The 21,111-nt window shown below is 42.5% G+C and overlaps 1 protein-coding gene across 6 annotated transcripts in view; it reads left to right on the plus strand.

Moving 5' to 3' along the window:
* LOC139368632 (vitamin D3 receptor A-like) overlaps positions 1–21,111 on the plus strand; it is a 94,418-nt gene that overhangs the window by 66,578 nt on the left and 6,729 nt on the right. For all 6 annotated transcript variants that reach the window (XM_071107742.1, XM_071107744.1, XM_071107743.1 and 3 more), the window contains 5 exons: positions 2,754–2,884; positions 9,995–10,179; positions 10,409–10,508; positions 15,179–15,362; positions 18,417–18,571. In XM_071107742.1, the coding sequence (XP_070963843.1) occupies positions 2,754–2,884; positions 9,995–10,179; positions 10,409–10,508; positions 15,179–15,362; positions 18,417–18,571 (755 nt within the window). The remainder of the gene's footprint in view (positions 1–2,753; positions 2,885–9,994; positions 10,180–10,408; positions 10,509–15,178; positions 15,363–18,416; positions 18,572–21,111) is intronic.

Genomic DNA, 21,111 nt, shown 5'->3' on the forward strand with positions numbered 1-21,111 from the left:
CTGTAGTGCCTTGTGGTTGGATGCCGAGCAGTTGTCATACCAAGCGGTGATGCAACCAATCAGGATGCTCTCGATGGTGTAGAACTTTTTGAGGATCTGAGTGCCCATACCAAATCTTTTCAGCTTCCTGAGGGGGAAGAGGCAATGTTGTGCCCTCTTCACGACTGTTGGTGTTGTTGGAACAGGATATGTCCTTAGTGATGTGGATACCAAGGAAATTGAAGCTCTCGACCCTGTCCACTACAGCCCTGTCGATGTGAGTGGGGTGCATTCTCAGCCCTCCTTTTCCTGTAGTCCACAATCAGTTCCTTAGTCTTGCTCACATTGAGGGAGATGTTGTTGTCCTGGAACCACACTGCCAGGTCTCTGACCTACTTCCTATAGGCTGTCTCATCGTTGTCGGTGATCTGGCCTACCAGCGTCGCGCCATCTGCAAACTTAATGATGGTCTTGTAGTCGTGAGCGGCCACAAAGTTGTGGGTGAACAGGAATACAGGAGGGGACTGAGCACGCACCCTTGAGGGGCCCCAGTGTTGAGGGTCAGCGTGACAGATGTATTGTTGCAGACCCTCACCATCTGGGGGGTGTCCTTCAGGAAGTCCAGGATCTAGTTGCAGAGGGAGGTGTTCAGTTCCAGGGTCCTTAGCCTAGTGATGAGCTTTGTGTATACTATGGTGTTGAACGCTGTGCTGTTGTCACTGTGGAGTGGGAAGTGTGGAGTACAAAAGAGATTGTGCGGTATGCAAATTGAAGTGCGTCCAATATTTCTGGGATGGTGTTGTGAGCCATCACCCTCCTTTCAAAGCATTTCCTGGCTACAAATGTGAATGCTACGGAGCAGTAGTCATTTCTTGACAACACGGACTATGGTAATCTGCCTGAAACATGTAGTTATTACAGACTGAGTAAGGGAGAGGTCGAAAATGTCAGTGTAGACCTTTGCCACTACGCGTCCTGGTAATCCATCTGGCCTTGTGAATGTTAACCTGTTTTAAAGGTCTTACATTGGCTACGGAGAGCGTGATCACATAGTTGTCCGGAACAGCTGGTGCTCTCATGAATGGTTCAGTGTTGCTTGCTACAAAGTCAGTATAGTAGGCATTTAGCTTGTCTGGTAGGGTCGCTTCACTGAGCAGCTCACGGCTGGGTCTCCCTTTATAATCCGGGATAGTTTGCAAGCCTTGCCTCATCCGACGAGCGTCAGAGCTGGTGTAGTTGGATTCAATCTTAATCCTGTATTGACACTTAGCCAGTTTGATGGTTTGTCTCTGAGTGGGTAGCAGGATTTCTTATAAGCGTCTGGATTAGTGTCTCGCTCCTTGAAAGCAGTAGCTCTAGCCTTTAGCTCAGTGCTGCCTGTACTCCATGGCTTCTGGTTGGGATATGTACATGCAGTCACTGTGAAGCCTGTGACTGATGAGGTAAATTCCTCAATGCCATTGGCTGAATCCTGGAACATATTCCAATCACATATTACCCTGAGAAAGCGTGCGTAATTGTACATGCTGAACACCTTTTTAAAATCTGGTGAAAATATCCACCATGGGCAGCAGGTGAGTGAGTGTCGGAGAATGTGGTGATGAGCCTTGTGGAACTTTACATTGGCAAGGGGAGAAAGGTCACCATGGACGATAGAGAACCTGAGACTATTATGCTGTACTGACAAAGATATGTCAGTGTTTCAAGCAAGTGAAAGTAAAAAAAAAACAATTGTGTCAACTGTTAGGACAAGGAATCCAACTGATTCCATTGCATGAAGATGCACACAAGCACGACCTGACGACTGACTATTTTTGACTGCTGTCATATCGACACTTACAGTGCATTCGGAAAGTATTTGTATCTTCTTCACTTTTTCCACATTTTGTTACGTTTCAGCCTCATTCTGAAATAGATTTTTTAAATAAGGCTCTAACAGAACAAAATGTGAAGGGGTCTGAATACTTTCCAAATAGACTGTGCTTCCAACACCTGTATATGTTACAAGTAAAGGGAAAATAGTTTGCCATAGACAAGCTATTCCCGCTGAATTTAAAGCTGAGCTGTTCCCCTTCGATTATTTTTGTTCCAATTTGTTTTTAAACGTCAAGAAAATGTCTTAACATCTAAAAACCTATGGGGGTTGTAGCTACAGAGTTCATAGTGATGGAAGTAGTTATACTGCAGGGCAGAAAGCACCCCAAATAGTTTCATCATAATACCGTCAAGACCACTTGACGCAGCTTGGGAAAATGTAACCGATGTATGTGGATTACAGAAAGTGCCGACAGGAAAGGAGAAAATGCCAGGCTGTGTCTTTCTCAGACATCATGTTCTCATTAAACAAAACTCTTAGTCTGTGGTCCTCTCATGTCTGCCATGCTTAATTTGTTAACTATTTGGGAGAAAGGGCATCAGACACCCTTTGAAACCCCTGTGTGTGTTTGGGGGGGGAACAAGAGGGACTCTAGTGCTCTACTGATCTGTGTGTTTTATCTATCATTTTTGTGTGTTAATCTATTTCTAAACTATGTGCCTCAGATGCTTGCTGTATGTCAAGGCTGTATTTCTGTTTTCCTGTTCGAATGGAACACTATGTGACTGCTCATGAAGTGTTTGTTTTTACTGTGAGGGGGGTAGTGTAACCCAGTTGCGTAATAATCCCACCTGCCTTCCATTTCCTGTAAAATAGCAATAATAGCAGCACGGTTTTAATGCATCTTCCTCTTTTAATGTGCTAGTGAGCCAGCTCTGTCTCTATCTGCCCCCACCAGACGCAGCATGAAGCGTAAGGCCAGTTTCACCTGCCCCTTCAACGGCAGCTGCTCCATCACCAAGGACAACCGTCGCCACTGCCAGGCCTGCCGGCTCAAATGCTGCGTGGACATGGGTATGATGAAGGAGTGTGAGTACTCAGAGACACCTGATTTCTAACTGGTCATAAATACAGTAACTTCAGCCCTTTAAGTGCTTGGCTCATTCTGGCTGAAGACTGTTTACATCATGTGAAAGAGCAATACAGACGTACAGTACACTCTCTACTGTACAGTATGTTACTACTGTCTGTTTTTACATAATCATCTTTGCCTGGACATGTTATTTTTTAATGTCTGTATTTCTGTTGCTTTCAGCCAGAAAAATAGACCAGGGTTGTACTGTATTTTACATTCTGTACCGACTAAGAAAATATGGTTGTTTCAAAAATATTCCCCAAAATTAGCTGGTCATAGAATCCTTCTTTATAAAATGCCCTCCAGGTTACCATGCTTCAACACCAACAAGTCAGCAGGGTTATGAAAATAAACACGCTGTGCATTTTGAGGTAACAGAGGGGCGAAGGAGGGGAGAGCGAAATAGGCTGAGGATCCAGCCACATTGTCCGCAGTTGATAGTGTGTGCCAAGACAACAGAGCAGTCCTGCCCACTCTGCCGCCTGCCAAATCAGTGAAGAGTACACAATTATCCACACTCCCTTATGCTACAGGGTTAACAGGAGGGCAGCCAGAAATAGCCCCTCTGTGCTCATTCTGCAAAGAGGTGAAATTAAATTACTACTATTGAAATTAAATTACTACAAGACAAAACGGCTCACTCAATCAAGCCTGATGGTCCTGGAATTTTAAAATCAAAGCTTGAAAAGGTAGTGAAATGGGATAATGTCTTAGTGTGGGTAGTGCCTAAAGAATCCAATACTTTACCTTGTATGCAGTACAAATCACATTGTGGGAGCACCTTTGCGTATTAATTAGTCTGTTTTGAGAAGGTTTGAATCCTAAGCAACCTGCCTACACATTGTTTGATATACAATAGACTGACATAACTACTGTAGTAGGTCAAAGCTGTGTGCTGGAAAACCTTGGTAGAGCATGGGTGAAGTGTGTATGGTGGTGCTTGTGCATTTCTTTTCATTTTTGGCTTCAGATCAATGCCTACTTCTCACTTAAAACATTTCTTTGTTTCTAGTTAATAATAGCTGGGGAAGGTTATTGTGATATTGATGATATTCTGACCCAGAGTATTACGATACCAAACTACTACATTCAGTAGTGACAGTCAAGGCAAATCAAGTGGCCCTTAATTATGATCCTTTTAAAATATTTTCTATGGACTTAATCTTTTATGATTAGTCTTTGAATTCCAATCGAGGATCGCTCTCCCTGCATCTCAGTCCTCCGCCATGGCGATCCAGGCACTAGACTAATTACTAAATGTGGACACATTCTGTGGTAAACAGCTCGATTTTTCTGTCCTCAGCCAGCTGTCTGTCACCTCAGTGCTGTGCCAGCAATACAGAAGGCACTGTGAAATACTATCTAGACAGCGCAGCAGACAATAGCTGGCAAATTCTGGGAAATCACCATTGTTGGCTAGCTTGGGTGCTTTGGCAGTCCTTTTGACTATGCCATGCTAGATGGGCTATGGAGTGTCCCATTCTGGCTTGATGTCAGCACAGTCAACCAGCCAGTAACAGTAAGACGGTCTACGATGGAGTAAGGGTGATCCACCTCTAGTTCTGAACATTTCTCCATTGTGGATAATCCATTGTGGATAATCCTTAAATATGGCAATAGATTAAATCAAATGTTGGCGACAGCAGCATAGTTAAATAGGTAGCTACTAGCTAGCATACAATGCATTCGGAAAGTGTTCAGACCCCTTCACTTATTCTACATTGTCCTACGTTACAGCCTTATTCTAAAATTGGTTAAATAAAATGTTTTCCTCATCAATCTACACACAATACCGTATGGTAACAAAGCAAAAACAGTTTTTTAGAAATTTTTACTAAGTTATGTAAATAAAGTAATTCAGTTTTTTATATATAAGTATTAAGACCCTTTGCCATGAGACTAGAAATTGAGCCCAGGTGCATCGTGTTTCCAATTATCATCCTTGAGATGTTTCTACAAGTTGATTGGAGTTAGAGGTCCTCTGTGGAGATGGGAGAACCTTCCATAAGGACACCCATCTCTGAAGCGATCTACCAATCAGGCCTTTATGGCGGAGTGGCCAGACAGAAGCCACTCCTCAGTAAAAGACACATGACAGCCTGCTTGGAGTTTGCCAAAAGGCACCTAATGGACTCTTAGACTATGAGAAACAAGATTCTCTGGTCTCATGAAACCAAGACTGAACTCTTTGGCCTCAATGCCAAGTGTCACATATGGAGGAAACCAGGCACCGCTCATCACCTATAGCATCCCTACGGTGAAGCATGGTGGTGGCAGAATCATGCTGTGGGTATGTTCTGTGGCAAGGACTGGGCGACTAGTCAGGATTAAGGGAAAGATGAACAGAGCAAAGTACAGAGATCTTTGAAGCTCTGCTCCAGAACGCTCAGGACCTCCAGTCTAATTTCATTGTTTATTTTTGATAAATTTCCAAAGTATTATTTTATTGCTTTGTCATTATTGGGTATTGTGTGTAGATTGGTGAGGGGAATTTGTTTTTAATACATTTTGAGGCTGTAACGTAATAACATGTGGAAAAAGTGAAGGGGTCTGAATACTTTCTGAATGCACTGCATAACACGAGCCAGCTGCCTGGTTGTGGTTACGGTCAGCTCCCAAAAACTGTTTTATGAACTTCTTTTCGTTCAATTTGCTGTTCACAGTGGGAAGACTATTGGCAAATAATAGACAAAAACATCAAATACATTCTACCACAGGCACAGCTGCTGTTAACTTGATCTGTCAACATGTGAGCATGAAACGGCCAACATTTGTTTTACAGTTGCGTAATACCTTTTCTGACAAGGGTAGTCCGGAAAGCTTTTGCATGAATAACGCAAATGCCATTTTGTGCAAATGAAGTGAGCAGAAGTTTCTAGAAAGCATCAGTCAAGACAGGAATGTCCTGCCGTGAAGCTGATTCACGTGACTAACTCAGATAAGGCATTTAGTTGCTATGTATCTACAAGGCTAACGTGTAGCAGTTACATGACTATACCTACCACGTGCATATTGATTTTGTTCATCCACATCGTATGCCATCATGACATGCAGGTTAAAATATCAACTACACTGAACAAAAATAGAAACTCAACATGCAACAATTTCAAAGATTTAACTGAGTTTCTATAAGGAAATCAGTCAATTTAAATTAAGCCCTTATCTATGGATTTCACATGACTGGGAATACAGATATGCATCTGTTAGTCACAGATACCTTGAAAAAAAAGGTAATGGTGTGGATCAGAAAACCAGTCAGTATCAGGTGTGACCAACGTTTGCCTCATGCAGCGCGACACATCTCCTTCACATATAGTTGATCAGGCTGTTTGTGCTCTGTGGAATGTTGTCCCACTCCTATTCAATGGCTGAGCGGAGTTGCTTGATATTGTCGTGAACTAGAACACGCTGTCGTACACATTGATCCAGAGAATCCCAAACAGGCTTAATGTAGGCCACTAAAACAACATTGGTGGTGGCATGTGGTAGAGAAATTATCTTCCAACTGCGTGCTCCCTCAACTTGAGACAACTGTGGTGTTGTGTGACAACATTTTTGTGGCCTTTTATTGTCCCCAGCCATCACAAGGTGCACCTGTGTAATGATCATGCTGTTTAATCAGCTTCTTGATAAGCCACACCTATCAGGTGAGTGGATTATTTTGGCAAAGGAGAAATGCTCACTTACAGGGATGTAAACAAATTTGAACACAATTTGAGAGAAAAGCTTTTTGTGGTTTTGGAATATTTCTGGGATCTTTCATTTCAGCTTATAAAACATGGGACCAGCAGTTTGCATGTTGCTTTATATTGTTGTTCAGTATAGTTTTAAGATTTCTTGTGCTTTCTTCCTAATTGTTCCTATGTGGGGTGCTCTACCTTTAGATGTTTCTTTGGGAGAATATCTTGTGTTTGTGCATTGGGCTATTAAACAAGCCTGTTTTAGATTCCTAGCCAATGAATGTGTGAACACAAGCTGTTGCCCAACAAAGACTACCCGGCGAGTGCTATGAGCGGTGAGTGCTATGAGCGGTGAGCGCTGTGAAGCGCGGTGAGCGCTGTGAAGCGCGGTGAGTGCTGTGAAGCGCGGTGAGCCCTTCTAGTGCTGGAATGTAAAAGTGCCTAGCTTCTTGGGTTTTAATGGGCATGTTAAATGTGACTCTTCAAGGAAAAGTGATGGTGGCCAAAATAAAATCTTAGCTTATTTTTATCATTGCGGACTTTGCTGCTCAACATTTAGTTCAGTTTATTTGTTCATGGACTGTGGTTGCCTGCTGGGTGTTTCATTGATGTTTGGTTCTATACTGCAAAATGAAAGTGAAATGCAACTTTTCAGGGAAGTTCGAAACCAATATACACAGGCAGTTAGAAAAGCCAAGGCTAGCTTTTTCAAACAGAAATTTGCTTCCTGCAACAAACTCAAAAAAGTTCTAGGACATTGTGAAGTCCATGGAGAATAAGAGCACCTCCTCCCAGCTGCCCACTGCACTGAGGATAGGAAACTGTCACCACCGATAAATCCACTATAATTGAGAATTTCAATAAGCATTTTTCTACGGCTGGCCATGCTTTCCACCTGGCTACCCCTACCCCGGTCAACAGCACTGCACCCCCCCACAGTAACTCGCCCAAGCCTTCGCCATTTCTCCTTCTACCAAATCCAGTCAGCTGATGTTCTGAAAGAGCTGCAAAATCTGGACCCCCACAAATCAGCCGGGCTAGACAATCTGGACCCTTTCTTTCTAAAAATGATCTGCCAAAATTGTTGCAACCCCTATTACTAGCCTGTTCAACTGCTCCTTCATGTCGTCTGAGATTCCCAAAGATTGGAAAGCAGCTGCGGTCATCCCCCTCTTCAAAGGGGGGGACACTCTTGACCCAAACTGCTACAGACCTATATCTATCCTACCATGCCTTTCTAAGGTCTTCGAAAGCTAAGTTAATAAACAGATCACCGACCATTTCGAATCCCACCGTACCTTCTCCGCTATGCAATCTGGTTTCAGAGCTGGTCATGGGTGCACCTCAGCCACGCTCAAGGTCCTAAACGATATCTTAACCGCCATCGTTAAGAAACAATACTGTGCAGCCGTATTCATTGACCTATCCAAGTCTATTGACTCTGTCAATCACCACGTCCTTATCGGCAGACTCAACGGCCTTGGTTTCTCAAATGATTGCCTCGCCTGGTTCACCAACTACTTCTCCGATAGAGTTCAGTATGTCAAATCTGAGGGCCTGTTATCTGGACCTCTGGCAGTCTATGGGGGTGCCACAGGGTTCAATTCTTGGGCTGACTCTCTTCTCTGTATACATCAATGATGTCACTCTTGCTGCTGGTGAGTCTCTGATCCACCTCTATGCAGACGACACCATTCTGTATACTTCTGGCCCTTCTTTGGACACTGTGTTAATAACCCCCCAGACAAGCTTCAATGCCATAAAACTCTCCTTCCGTGGCCTCCAACTGCTCTTAAATACAAGTAAAACTAAATGCCTGCTCTTCAACCGATCACTGCCTGCACCTGCCTGCCCGTCCAGCATCACTACTCTGGACGGTTCTGACTTAGAATACGTGGACAACTACAAATACCTAGGTGTCTGGTTAGACTGTAAACTCTCCTTCCAGACACACATTAAACATCTCTAATCCAAAATTAAATCTAGAATTGGCTTCCTATTTTGTAAACAAGGCATCCTTCACTCATGCTGCCTAACATACCCTCGTAAAACTGACCTTCTTACCGATCCTAGACTTTGGTGATGTCATTTACAAAATAGCCTCCAACACCCTACTCAACAAATTGGATGCAGTCTATCACAGTGCCATCCATTTTGTCACCAAAGCCCCATATACTACCCACCACTGCAACCTGTACGCTCTTGTTGGCTGGCCCTCGCTTCATAATCGTCGCCAAACCCACTGGCTCCAGGTCATCAACAAGACCCTGCTAGGTAAAGTCCCGCCTTATCAAAGCTCACTGGTCACCATAGCAGCACCCACCCACGCGTTCCAGCAGGTATATCTCACTTGTCACCCCGAAAGCCAATTTCTCCTTTGGCCGCATCTCTTCCAGTTCTCTGCTACCATTGACTGGAATGAACTATAAAAATCTCTGAAACTGTAAACACTTATCTCCCTCACAAGCTTTAAGCACAAGCTGTCAGAGCAGCTCACAGATCACTGCACCTGTATATAGCCCATTTATAAATAACCCAAACAACAACCTCTTCCCCTACTGTATGTATTTATTTTGCTCCTTTGCACCCCAGTATTTCTACTTTGCACACTCATCTGTCAAATCTACCATTCCAGTGTTTATTAATTGCTATATTGTATTTACTTTGCCACCATGGCCTATTTATTGCCTTTACCTCCCTCATTTGCTCACATTGTATATATACTTATTTTTCTGCTGTTATATTGACTGTATGTTTGTTTTACTCCATGTGTAACTCTGTTATGTGTCGAACTGCTTTGCTTTGTCTTGGCCAGGTAGCAGTTGTATATGAGAATTTATTGGATAACATGCGTATGTACATTTTTTTTATTTTGTAATGCTCGCAAACGCAATGTGTCCGGTGAGGTTTGCATGTTAGCCTCTGTCTGGTACATTTGATATGATTATTTGTTTCATCCGTTGAAACTAAAATTAACTTCTAGTTTAGTTTCCATGTATTTACTTATGTGTAGTTGATAGCCTCTGTCTGGTACATTTCTATATTTCTACATTGCTTTGTGTATCATCTTGTAGTGGTTTACCGCAGTATGGAAAATTGGCATTATGTTTGTTTGAGAAACAGAACAGCTCAGATGACACTTGTTGGTGCTAATGGTTGTTCTCCTTGGAAGAACATAAGCCTATATGCATTCTACTGAGTCTTGTTTCAACCCTCTCTTTGTGTGAAGAAAGCTATCAGCTAGTGATAGAAGCTCACTTAATCGACCACGGTTGTCAGGGGATCTGAGAGAGGCTCCTGTGAAAGGCAATCAGGCTAGCTGTGTTACTGGTTTCCCACCACTCCTCTTCTCACCTGTCTCCCCTTCACCTCCCTCTCCCCCAGTCATCCTGACAGATGAAGAGGTGCAGAGGAAGAAGGATCTGATCCAGAAGAGGAAGGAGGAGGAGGCGGCGCGGGAGGCCCTGAGACCAAGGCTGAATGACGAGCAGAGCCAGGTCATCGCATCATTGGTGGAGGCACACCACAAGACCTACGATGACTCCTACTCCGACTTCTCACGCTTCAGGGTCTGTACTGATCTAAATTTAGCCACTCACGTTATAACTTTTTTTGCTATATATATTTTATTGCGATATGAAATCACAGCTATTGCATGACATGCATTTTAATGTTTTAAAATTTTCACTTCAAGTGATTCTGCGTCTGTTGTTTTGTCAATCACTCACATGTGCACTTTACAAGATATAACAATAATACTTTTTGTCTATGCTAAATGCATGTGTTGTGTGTTTGCAGCCCCCGGTGCGAGACGGGCCAGTAACACGCAGTGCCAGTCGTGCAGCCTCCCTTCACTCGCTGTCAGATGCCTCCTCAGACTCCTTCAACCACTCACCAGGTGAGGGACACATGCTCACGCTAAGGCACATAGTATACATGCACCACAATCGCATGTTCCATTAACCTTTTACGACTAGGGGGCGATATTTTAATTTTTGGATAAAAAACGTTCCCGTTTTAAACAAGATATTTTGTCACGAAAAGATGCTCGACTATGCATATAATTGACAGCTTTGGATAGAAAACACTGATGTTTCCAAAACGGCAAAGATATTGTCTGTGAGTGCAACAGAACTGATGTTACAGGCGAAACCCAGATAAAAATCAAATCAGGAAGTGCCGCATTTTTTTAAACCGCCTCATGCCAATGACTCCTTATATGGCTGTGAATGAGCTACGAATGAGCTTACGTTTTCTACGTATTCCCCTAGGTGTCTACAGCATTGTGACGTCTTTTTACGCATTTCTGTTGAAGAATAGCCGTAAGGGACCACATTTAGCAAGTGGTCACATGTCTCCCGCAGAAAATCTGTCCAATCGCTTCTTATGAGAAACCAATTGCCTAGACGGATATATTATCGTGTGTGTGTGTGTGTGTGTGTGTGTGGTATGTATGTATGTATGTAACACCTTGAGGATTGATTCTAAACAACGTTTGCCATGTTTCTGTCGATATTATGGAGCTAATTTGGAAAAAAGTTTGGCTATTTCGCCTACAAAAATAATATTTTTGGAAAAATAACATTTGCTATCTAACTGGGAGTCTCCTGAGTGAAAACATCCGAAGTTCTTCAAAGGTAAATTATTTAATTTGATTGCTTTTCTTATTTCGTGAAAATGTTGCCTGCTGCCAGCAGAGCCTAGCATAGCATTATGCCATGATCAACACAAATGCTTGTCTAGCGTTGGCTGTAACGCATATTTTGAAAATCTGAGATGACAGTGTGATTAACAAAAGGCTAAGCTGTGTCACAATATATTTCATTTGTGATTTTCATGAATAGGAACATTTTCTAGGGGTATTTATGTCCGCTGCGTTATGCTAATTCGTTTGAGGCTATGATTACGCTCCCAGATCCGGGATAGCTAGTCACAAGAAGTTTAACATGATGAGGAGGACTACCCTTGTCGTCATTGACAAGTCTCTCCAAATGTCTTGAGTAAATAAGTATTCAACCCCTTTGTTGAGACAAGCCTAAATAAGTTCAGGAGTAAAAATTTGCTTAATAAGTCACATAATAAGTTCCATGGACTCTGTGTGCAATAATAGTGTTTTAAAACGACCTATTCTCTGTACCCCACACGTACAATTATTTGTAAGATCCCTCAGTCGAGAAATTAATGTCAAACACAGATTCAACCACGAAGACCAGGGAAAGGGGCGGCAGGGTAGCCTAGTGGTTAGAGCGTTGGACCTGTAGCCGAAAGGTTGCAAGTTCATATCCCCGAGCTGACAAGGTACAAATCTGTCGTTCTGCCCCTGAACAGGCAGTTAACCCACTGTTCCTAGGCCGTCATTGAAAATAAGAATTTGTTCTTAACTGACTTGTCTAGTTAAATAAAGGTAAAATTAAAAAAGAAGGGCACCTATTGGTAGAAGGGTAAAATAAAAAATCAGACATTGAATATCTCTTTGAGCATGGTGAAGTTATTACTTATACTTTGGATGTATCAATACACCCAGTCACTACAAAGATACAGGTGTCCTTCCTAGCTCAGTTGACGCAGTGGAAGGAAACCACTCAGGGATTTCGCCATGAGGTCAGTGGTGACTTTAAAACAGAGTTTAATGGGTGTGATAGGAGAAAACTGAGGATGGATAGTTACTTCCACAATACTAACCTAAATGACAGAGTGGACAGGAAGCCTGTACAGAATACAAATATTCCAAAATTGCATTCTGTTTGCAATAAGACACTAAATGTGGCAAAGAAAAAATTCACTTTATGTCCTGAATACAAATTGTTTAGGGCAAATCCAACACAACACATCCCTGAGTACTGTTCTTCATTTTTTAAAGCATGGTGGTGGCTGTTATGTTATGGGTATTCTTGTCATCGGAAAGGACTAAGGAGTTTTTTTAGGATAAAAATAAACTGAATAGAGCTAAGCAAAGAAAATCCGGAAAGGAAAACCTGGTTGTCTGCTTTCCAAACACACTGGAGACATTACCTTTCAGCAGGACAATAACCTCAAACACAAGGCCAAGTCTACACTGGAGTTGCTTACCAAGATGACGTTGAATGTTCCTGAGTGGCCTAGTTACAGTTTTGACATAAATCGTCTTGAAGATCTATGCGTAGACTTAAAAATGGCTGTCTAGCAATGATCAACAACCTTCTTGTGGGAGAAGAATTTTAAAGATAATAATGTGCAAATATTGCACAATCCAGGTGTACAAAGCTCTAAGAGACTTAACCAGAAAACTCACAGCTGTAATTGCTGCCAAAGGTGATTGTACCATGTATTGACTCAGGGTGGTGAATACTTATGTCAATTAGATTTCTGTATATACACTGCTCAAAAAAATACACACTTAATCAACACAATGTAACTCCAAGTCAATCACACTTCTGTGAAATCAAACTGTCCACTTAGGAAGCAACACTGATTGACAATAAATTTCACATGCTGTTGTGCAAATGGAATAGACAACAGGTGGAAATTATAGGCAATTAGCAAGACACCCCCAATAAAGGAGTGGTTCTGCAGGTGGTGACCACAGACCACTTCTCAGTTCCTATGCTTCCTGGCTGATGTTTTGGTCACTTTTGAATGTTGGCGGTGCTTTCACTCTTGTGGTAGCATGAGACGGAGTCTACAACCCACACAAGTGGCTCAGGTAGTGCAGCTCATTCAGGATGGGACATCAATGCGAGCTGTGGCAAGAAGGTTTGCTGTGTCTGTCAGCGTAGTGTCCAGAGCATGGAGGCGCTACCAGGAGACAGGCCAGTACACCAGGAGACGTGGAGGAGGCCGTAGGAGGGCAACAACCCAGCAGCAGGACCGCTACCTCCGCCTTTGTGCAAGGAGGAGCAGGAGGAGCACTGCCAGAGCCCTGCAACATGACCTCCAGCAGGCCACAAATGTGCATGTGTCTGCTCAAACGGTCAGAAACAGACTCCATGAGGGTGGTATGAGGGCCCTACGTCCACAGGTGGGGGTTGTGCTTACAGCCCAACTCCGTGCAGGACGTTTGGCATTTGCCAGAGAACACCAAGATTGGCAAATTCGCCACTGGCGCCCTGTGCTCTTCACAGATGAAAGCAGGTTCACACTGAGCACATGTGACAGACGTGACAGAGTCTGGAGACACCGTGGAGAACGTTCTGCTGCCTGCAACATCCTCCAGCATGACCGGTTTGGCGGTGGGTCAGTCATGGTGTGGGGTGGCATTTCTTTGGGGGGCCAGAGGTAGCCTGACTGCCATTAGGTACCGAGATGAGATCCTTAGACCCCTTGTGAGACCATATGCTGGTGCGGTTGGCCCTGGGTTCCTCCTAATGCAAGACAACGCTAGACCTCACGTGGCTGGAGTGTGTCAGCAGTTCCTGCAAGAGGAAGGCATTGATGCAATGGACTGGCCCGCCCGTTCCCCAGACCTGAATCCAATTGAGCACATCTGGGTGGCGGATGCTTTAGTCCAGGTCTCGGAAGAGATCCCTCAGGAGACCATCTGCCACCTCATCAGGAGCATGCCCAGGCGTTGTAGGGAGGTCATATAGGCACGTGGAGGCCACACACACTACTGAGCCTCATTTTGACTTGTTTTAAGGACATTACATCAAAGTTGGATCAGCCTGTAGTGTGGTTTTCCACTTTTAATTTTGAGTGTGACTCCAAATCCAGACCTCCATAGGTTGATCAATTTGATTTCCATTGATCATTTTTGTGTGATTTTGTTGTCAGCACATTCAACTATGTAAAGAAACAAGTATTTAATAAGAATATTTCATTCATTCAGATCTAGGTGTGTGTTATTTTAGTGTTCCCTTTATTTTTTTGAGCAGTGTACTTTTCATAACATTTGGTCAAATTTATATTTAAATAAAAATCCAGCTGTAACACGACAATTGGTGTCAGTCTAGGGGTATGATTACTGTTACTGCAGTACTGCAGGCCTATTTCAATCATATTGAAATGCATTTAATGTTCAATAAATGTAGTTCTGTTTTGCTACTGTCTGAATATATTTCATAATGTGCGGTAAGCATTAGAATTTTATTGGATAAGCATTAGAGTAAGCTACCTCAATATTTGCAGCCGTAGGTGGTAATATCTCTCTGGGAGCTGATCTATTGTAGGTAATGTGAATAATACAAATGTTAAGATGAGATTTTAATTGAGAAAGATGATCTGAGAGAAGCACTGCCTTTCTTTCGATCCAATCAGTATCAACACATGCTCCAACAACGCACTTTTAGTGTCCTCTTTGCGTGGTGTTTTGGGAAACGCATGTTATATCTTCGGCTGTTGTAGGAAAGATGCCTCGTTAAAGCACTCATAAGCCTAAGTTACATCACTTTTGGGAAACTGGGCCCTGGAAGAGTTGAATGGCCTTTTGTACCATTTCATTGTCACCCTTTTGCTTAGCAACCATTTATTGCCACTGACATCTCTCCCTCGTTCACATTCCCCATGAACTAACATTTATCCTTTCTCTTTATTATTGAACACCTCTCTTTCCTCCATCTCCATTAAACACCTTTATTCTCTCTCCCTGTGTAGAGTCGGTGGACACCAAGCTGATGAAATTCAGCAGTCTGTTGATGATGTACCAGGACAGTACAGGCAGCCCGGACTCCAGTGAGGACGATGGCTCCAAGCTCTCCATGTTACCCCACCTGGCTGACCTGGTCAGTTACAGCATCCAGAAGGTCATTGGCTTCGCTAAGATGATCCCTGGCTTCAGGTGGGTGTCTTTGCATATCATGTGCCTTCTGGTCTGGGGTCAGTTCTATATTTTGCCCACTAATGGTTCAAGTTAGGATTGTACGTAGTAGAAAATTCACCCCGGAGCCCAACAATAGTACATTAAAGGGCAACAAATGGTTGCTCCACCATCTTCTGTATCTTTTAATTAGGCAATTACACAACAACATGTTGATCTTATAGGCTCCTTCTGTCCATTAAGCCTTTAGTAGTTATTTCTGTGGGTGGACGACTTCATTAATTGCATAGCTACAAGCTTTGGTACAGTGTGTTATTGTGTGTGTGTGTGTGTGTGTGTGTGTGGCCATTTTCTAAACACGTAGGGCCTCCGGCGAGTACTGCTCAGTGCTCTTCCTGGAATACGCTGGAACAGAGTGATTGCATCACATGACGTGTTCAAATAAGGCTCCTGATCCATCCCCAGATGTATGCAGTCAGTGAACATGTTGTACAGAACATGCCGTGAATACATATTCACAACAAGTTGTTTCATGTATAACATGTGGTTCTGACAAAGCCGTAATGATGTCCTCGGCATGGGGAAGGGTGTGCCAGATAAATGTAACATTCATAGACTCACTAGAGAGTTGATTTACTGCGGGTATGAGTTCTCAAAATGATTAAATGTGGAAAGGCCAAAGTCAAATATGCATAGGGAAATGGTAAACTCTCATACTGTGGAAAATTGTACATTTTACTGACCTGCGTTTGAGTCATTCCTGCACCCTCTCCCCAATAGTTGATCTCCATGAACTATCAAAGCCTATGCGCTGTGCTTACAGTACTTATTTGAACTTCGGTCTCAGAAAGCATTCAGGCAAATGGCTGAAACCTGTATTTGTGAGGAAGGGTTAGCTCACAGGTGTAAACGGATCTCTCTCACCAGCCATATCAGTTGGTGTTGCATGTATTCAGGATTCCCATTCAGTTACAGGATCTGTTTAGAATGACCCGGCTGACTGTGTTTGCCTGGCAGCCTGTGTTAGTGTGGCTCATGACGTCAGTCGTTGGCAGGGAGACTGCCTGTTCCCCAGCAGTCAGAGGTGCTGTACGGGCACAGCGGATCAAGATTCCCTGTAATTAGGTGTGCGTGCTGAAAGCAAAACAACTTAATAAATCGGACATACTTTATCTTATTATTTACCTTCTGCTGGCACCTGTAGCACCAAAACAACTGTAAAAGCTACCCGTCTTCAGTTTGCGAGGGGAAAAAAAGTTTTGTTACCACTTTACGCACAACAACGTTTGCATATATCCCAATGCAAATGTTGTGGCTATAGGTTTGAATGGGAAAAACTCTGCTCGCTTCTAGTGACTACTCACTTCTTTGCATTCACATTGCTGTGTTTAGAAAGGGACCAATGTCTTTAAAAAATTCTGTCAATGCACTGGGTTTTACAAAGTGCAGGACAAGCTATTCCATCAGAACATGTTATCGGACAGATACATATACCTACTTGCATTTTGGAAGCTATTAGATTGCATTATTTTAAAAGTTAAGACATAATAGTTGTAATTGGAAGATATTATTATAATGTAAATATTATTCTTAACAGAATACATAGCAGAATAATAACTGCAGATTAAATAATGCTGTAATTGAAAAATGTAAACCCAATGTAGTCTACTAGCACTTTAAGTGCTAGAATAGATTTTGTAAAAACACACATGGCTTATGATGCTAGTAGTATTCACTCAAGCTTACTAAAATAGGCCGCTATAATATCTCCACATCTACAAACCACCCCCAAATTGGCTCACTATAACTAGAGAAGAGGAGACAAAGTGACAATCTGTCTATGTGAAAATACAAGGTTAACCTGTGGAACTGGGGATTTTTTTTTTGTATGGAGGTTAATGGGCAACATAAAATTGAATTGCTAATTTGCTACGCAAGGTTTATTTGATCGAATAGAATTTAAGGTTTTTGTGACTGTGCGCACGTGGCATTACGGCAACTTTGAGACAAACTACTTTATATCGGAGTTGTGCATGTTGTTCACGCGTGTATCTGCCCTCTCATTGGCTAGAATGTTCCCGACTAATCCTGCCGTCTCCCACCTGCCTTCCGCCTTTGCAGACGTATTCCCATAGTTAGAGCAGTCAGTCCAGTATCCTGTTAGTATATAGATCTTTGCCAATACTAACCAGTTGGCCTATGAAAACCATAGTACTGCTGCAGTCACAACCAGTTTAGTGTGACCATTTTAGGTGCATATGTGCCTAAATATTTTGGTGTTCGACCTGATATTTAAATTTTGGAGCACCAGTGTGCCCGAGAAAAAGGAAGGATTCTAGCTTTATTACCTCAAATATTTTCATTGTGCCCCTAAATTTCTTGGTGTGTGCCTCCATTTTCTCACTACCACTACTCTTTCACAACCATATACTTCAAGACTAGCAAGTACACACATTTACCTCAGGTAATGTCATTTTCTAGTTTGGTGTTAACCTTGGTACGGGTGTGTGAATATGGATGGGGAGAGATGTGGGTGGAGGGAAAGAACAGCATGCCCCTGTGTGCTCATGCTCAAAAGAAAACAATGGAATGCCGTCGTCCTGGTAACCATATAATCCATTGTACATCTTGTCCTTCCTGTTTCTCTCCTCCCCTAGAACATTCTAGGGAACAGTGCTGATTCACTCATCCTGTCAGAAGACATGTCTGTGGGTACAAAAAAATTAGTATGAGATGGAAATAGTATTATTTTGTTTTCAGACAATCCTGCAATTCCAGTTTCAAGGATAAGAACTACTTTGTTTTGTTAGGAAGTAAAATACAGGCATTATCCAATGGGCTTCAAGATTCCAGCCTGGGTATGGTGTTATGCTGATTCCCCCATCTTTTGCTACCAATGGAACCCAATCTTTAAATCTGGACTGAATCGCACAATGGGAGAAACGGGTTCCTATTGCCTCATTCTTCAGCTGGTATAATCGAATCCGACAAGAGGCCCTCTGTGTGATGTGGTGATGGGTAAGGGCACCCTGTCACACTGCATGTTTGGCTCAGTACATGTTATTGTGTTTCCAGAGGGCTGACTGCTGAGGACCAGATCGCACTGCTCAAGTCAAGTGCCATCGAGATCATTATGCTACGCTCCAACCAGTCTTTCAACATAGAGGATATGTCCTGGAGCTGTGGTGGTAGCCCTGACTTCAAGTACTGCATCACCGACGTCACCAAGGGTGAGACAGAGGCGCACACACACATATGTATATGTAGAGTGCTGTGAAAAAGCATTTGCCCCCTTTCTGATTTCTTATTTTTTTGCACATTTGTCACACTTAAATGTTTCAGGTAATCAAACACATTTTAATATTACACAAAGATAACCCAAGTAAACACAAAATGCAGTTTAAGTGATGATTTTATTTATTAATGGAAAAAAGCTATCCGAACCTTCATGGCCCTATGTGAAAAAGTAATTGCCCCCTAAACCTAATAACTGGTTGTGCCACCCTCAGCAACAACAACTGCAATCAAGCGTTTTTGATAACTGCTAATGAGTCTTTCACATCGCTGTGGACGAATTTTGTCCCACTCTTCTTTGCAGAATAGTTTTAATTCAGCCACATCGGAGGGTTTTCGAGCATGAACCACATTTTTAAGGTCACGCCACAGCATCTCAATTGGATTCAAGTCCGGACTTTGACTAGGCCACTCCAAAACCCTCTTTATTTTATTTGTTATTTTTTTAAGCCATTCAGAGGTGGACTTGCTGGTGTGTTTTGGCCCATTGTCCTGCGGCAGAACCCAAGTGCGCTTCAGCTTGAGGTCATGAACGGATGGCCGGACATTCTCCTTCAGGATTTTTTGGTAGAGAACAGAATTCATGGTTCCATCAATCACAGCAAGTCGTCCAGGTCTTGAAGCAGCCCCAGACCATCACACTACCATCACCATATTTGACTGTTGGTATGATGTTCTTTTTCTGAAATGCTGTTACTTTTACAGCAGATGTAACGGGACGCACACCTTCCAAAAAGTTCAACTTTTGTCTCGTGAGTCCACAGAATATTTTCCAAAAGTCTTGGGGCTCATCAAGATGTTTTTTTGCCAAAAGTGAGACGAGCCTTTGTTATTTTTGGTCAGCAGTGGTTTTTGCCTTGGAACTCTGCCATGGATGCCATTTTTGCCCCGTCTCTTTCTTATGGTTGAGTCATGAACACTGACCTTAACTGAGGCAAGTGAGGCCTGCAGTTCTTTAGATGTTGTTGTGGGTTCTTTTGTGACCTCTTGGATGAGTCGTCGCTGCGCTCTTGGGGTAATTTTGGTAGGACGGCCACTCCTGGGAAGGTTCACCACTGTTCTAAATGTTCTCCATTTGTTGATAATGTCTCTCACCGTGGTTCGCTGGAGTCCCAAAGCTTTAGAAATAACTTTTTTAACCATTTCCAGACAATTACTTTATTTCTCATCTGTTCCTGAATTTCTTTGGATCGCGGCATGATGTCTTGCTTTTTGAGATCTTTTGGCCTACTTCACTTTGTCACACAGGTTCTATTTAAGTGATTGATTCAACATGTCTGGCAGTAATCAGGCCTGGGTGTGGCTAGTGAAATGTGATTAACCACAGTAAATTCATGATTTAACAAGGGGAATGTGATTTTCTGGATTTTTTTTCTCATTTTGTCTGTCATAGTTGAAGAGTACGATAAATTACAGGCCTCATCTTTTTAAGTGGGAGAACTTGCACAATTGGTAGCTGACAAAATACTTTTTTGCTCCACTGTGTGTGTGTGTGTGTGCACTCATACTCTTCACACTACATAAAGTGCATTCAGAAAGTATTCATACACCTTATTCCACTTTATGTTAGTCAGAATTCAAATTTGATGAAATAAATTGTTTCTCACACCATCTACACACAATGCCCAATAATGACAAAGTGAAAACATGTTTTTAGACATATTTGCACATTTATTTGAAATAAAATACAGATCTCTTTTTTTAAATGTATCCTTTATTTAACTAGGCAAGTCCGTTAAGAACAAATTCTTATTTACAATAATGGCCTACCAAAAGGCCTCCTGTGGGGACGGGGGCTGGGATTATAAAATAAATACAATATTAATATAGGACAAAACACTAATCACAACAAGCGAGACAACAGAACACTACATAAAGAGAGACCTAAGACAACACAGCATGGTAGCAAAATAACAACAACATGGTAGCAACATAAAACATGGTACAAAGATTATTGGGCACAGACAGCAGCACAAAGGGCAAGAAGGTAGAGACAACAATACATCACACAGTACCAGTCAAGTTTGGACACCTACTTATTCAAGGGTATTTCATTATTGTAGAAAACAAATCAAAATATATTTGAGATTCTTCAAAGTAGCCACCCTTTGCCTTGATGAGCTCTGCACACCCATACAGCCAAAACAACTCTGGAATGGCTTCAAAACAAGAATATGAAAGTCCTTGAGTGGCCCAGCCAAAGCCCAGACTTGAATCCCATTTGAAAATCTATGGAATGACTTGGAGATTACTGTTCACCACCGCTCCTCATCTAACTTCCGGCGCCGACAGAGATGGCCGCCTCGCTTCGCGTTCCTAGGAAACTATGCAGTTTTTTGTTTTTTTACGTGTTATTTCTTACATTAGTACCCCATGTCATCTTAGGTTTCATTACATACAGTCGAGAAGAACTACTGAATATATGAGCAGCGTCAACTCACCATCAGTACGACCAAGAATATGACTTTCTCGCGAA

Source organism: Oncorhynchus clarkii, chromosome 16, assembly GCF_045791955.1.
Source record: "Oncorhynchus clarkii lewisi isolate Uvic-CL-2024 chromosome 16, UVic_Ocla_1.0, whole genome shotgun sequence".
Taxonomy (NCBI): domain Eukaryota; kingdom Metazoa; phylum Chordata; class Actinopteri; order Salmoniformes; family Salmonidae; genus Oncorhynchus; species Oncorhynchus clarkii.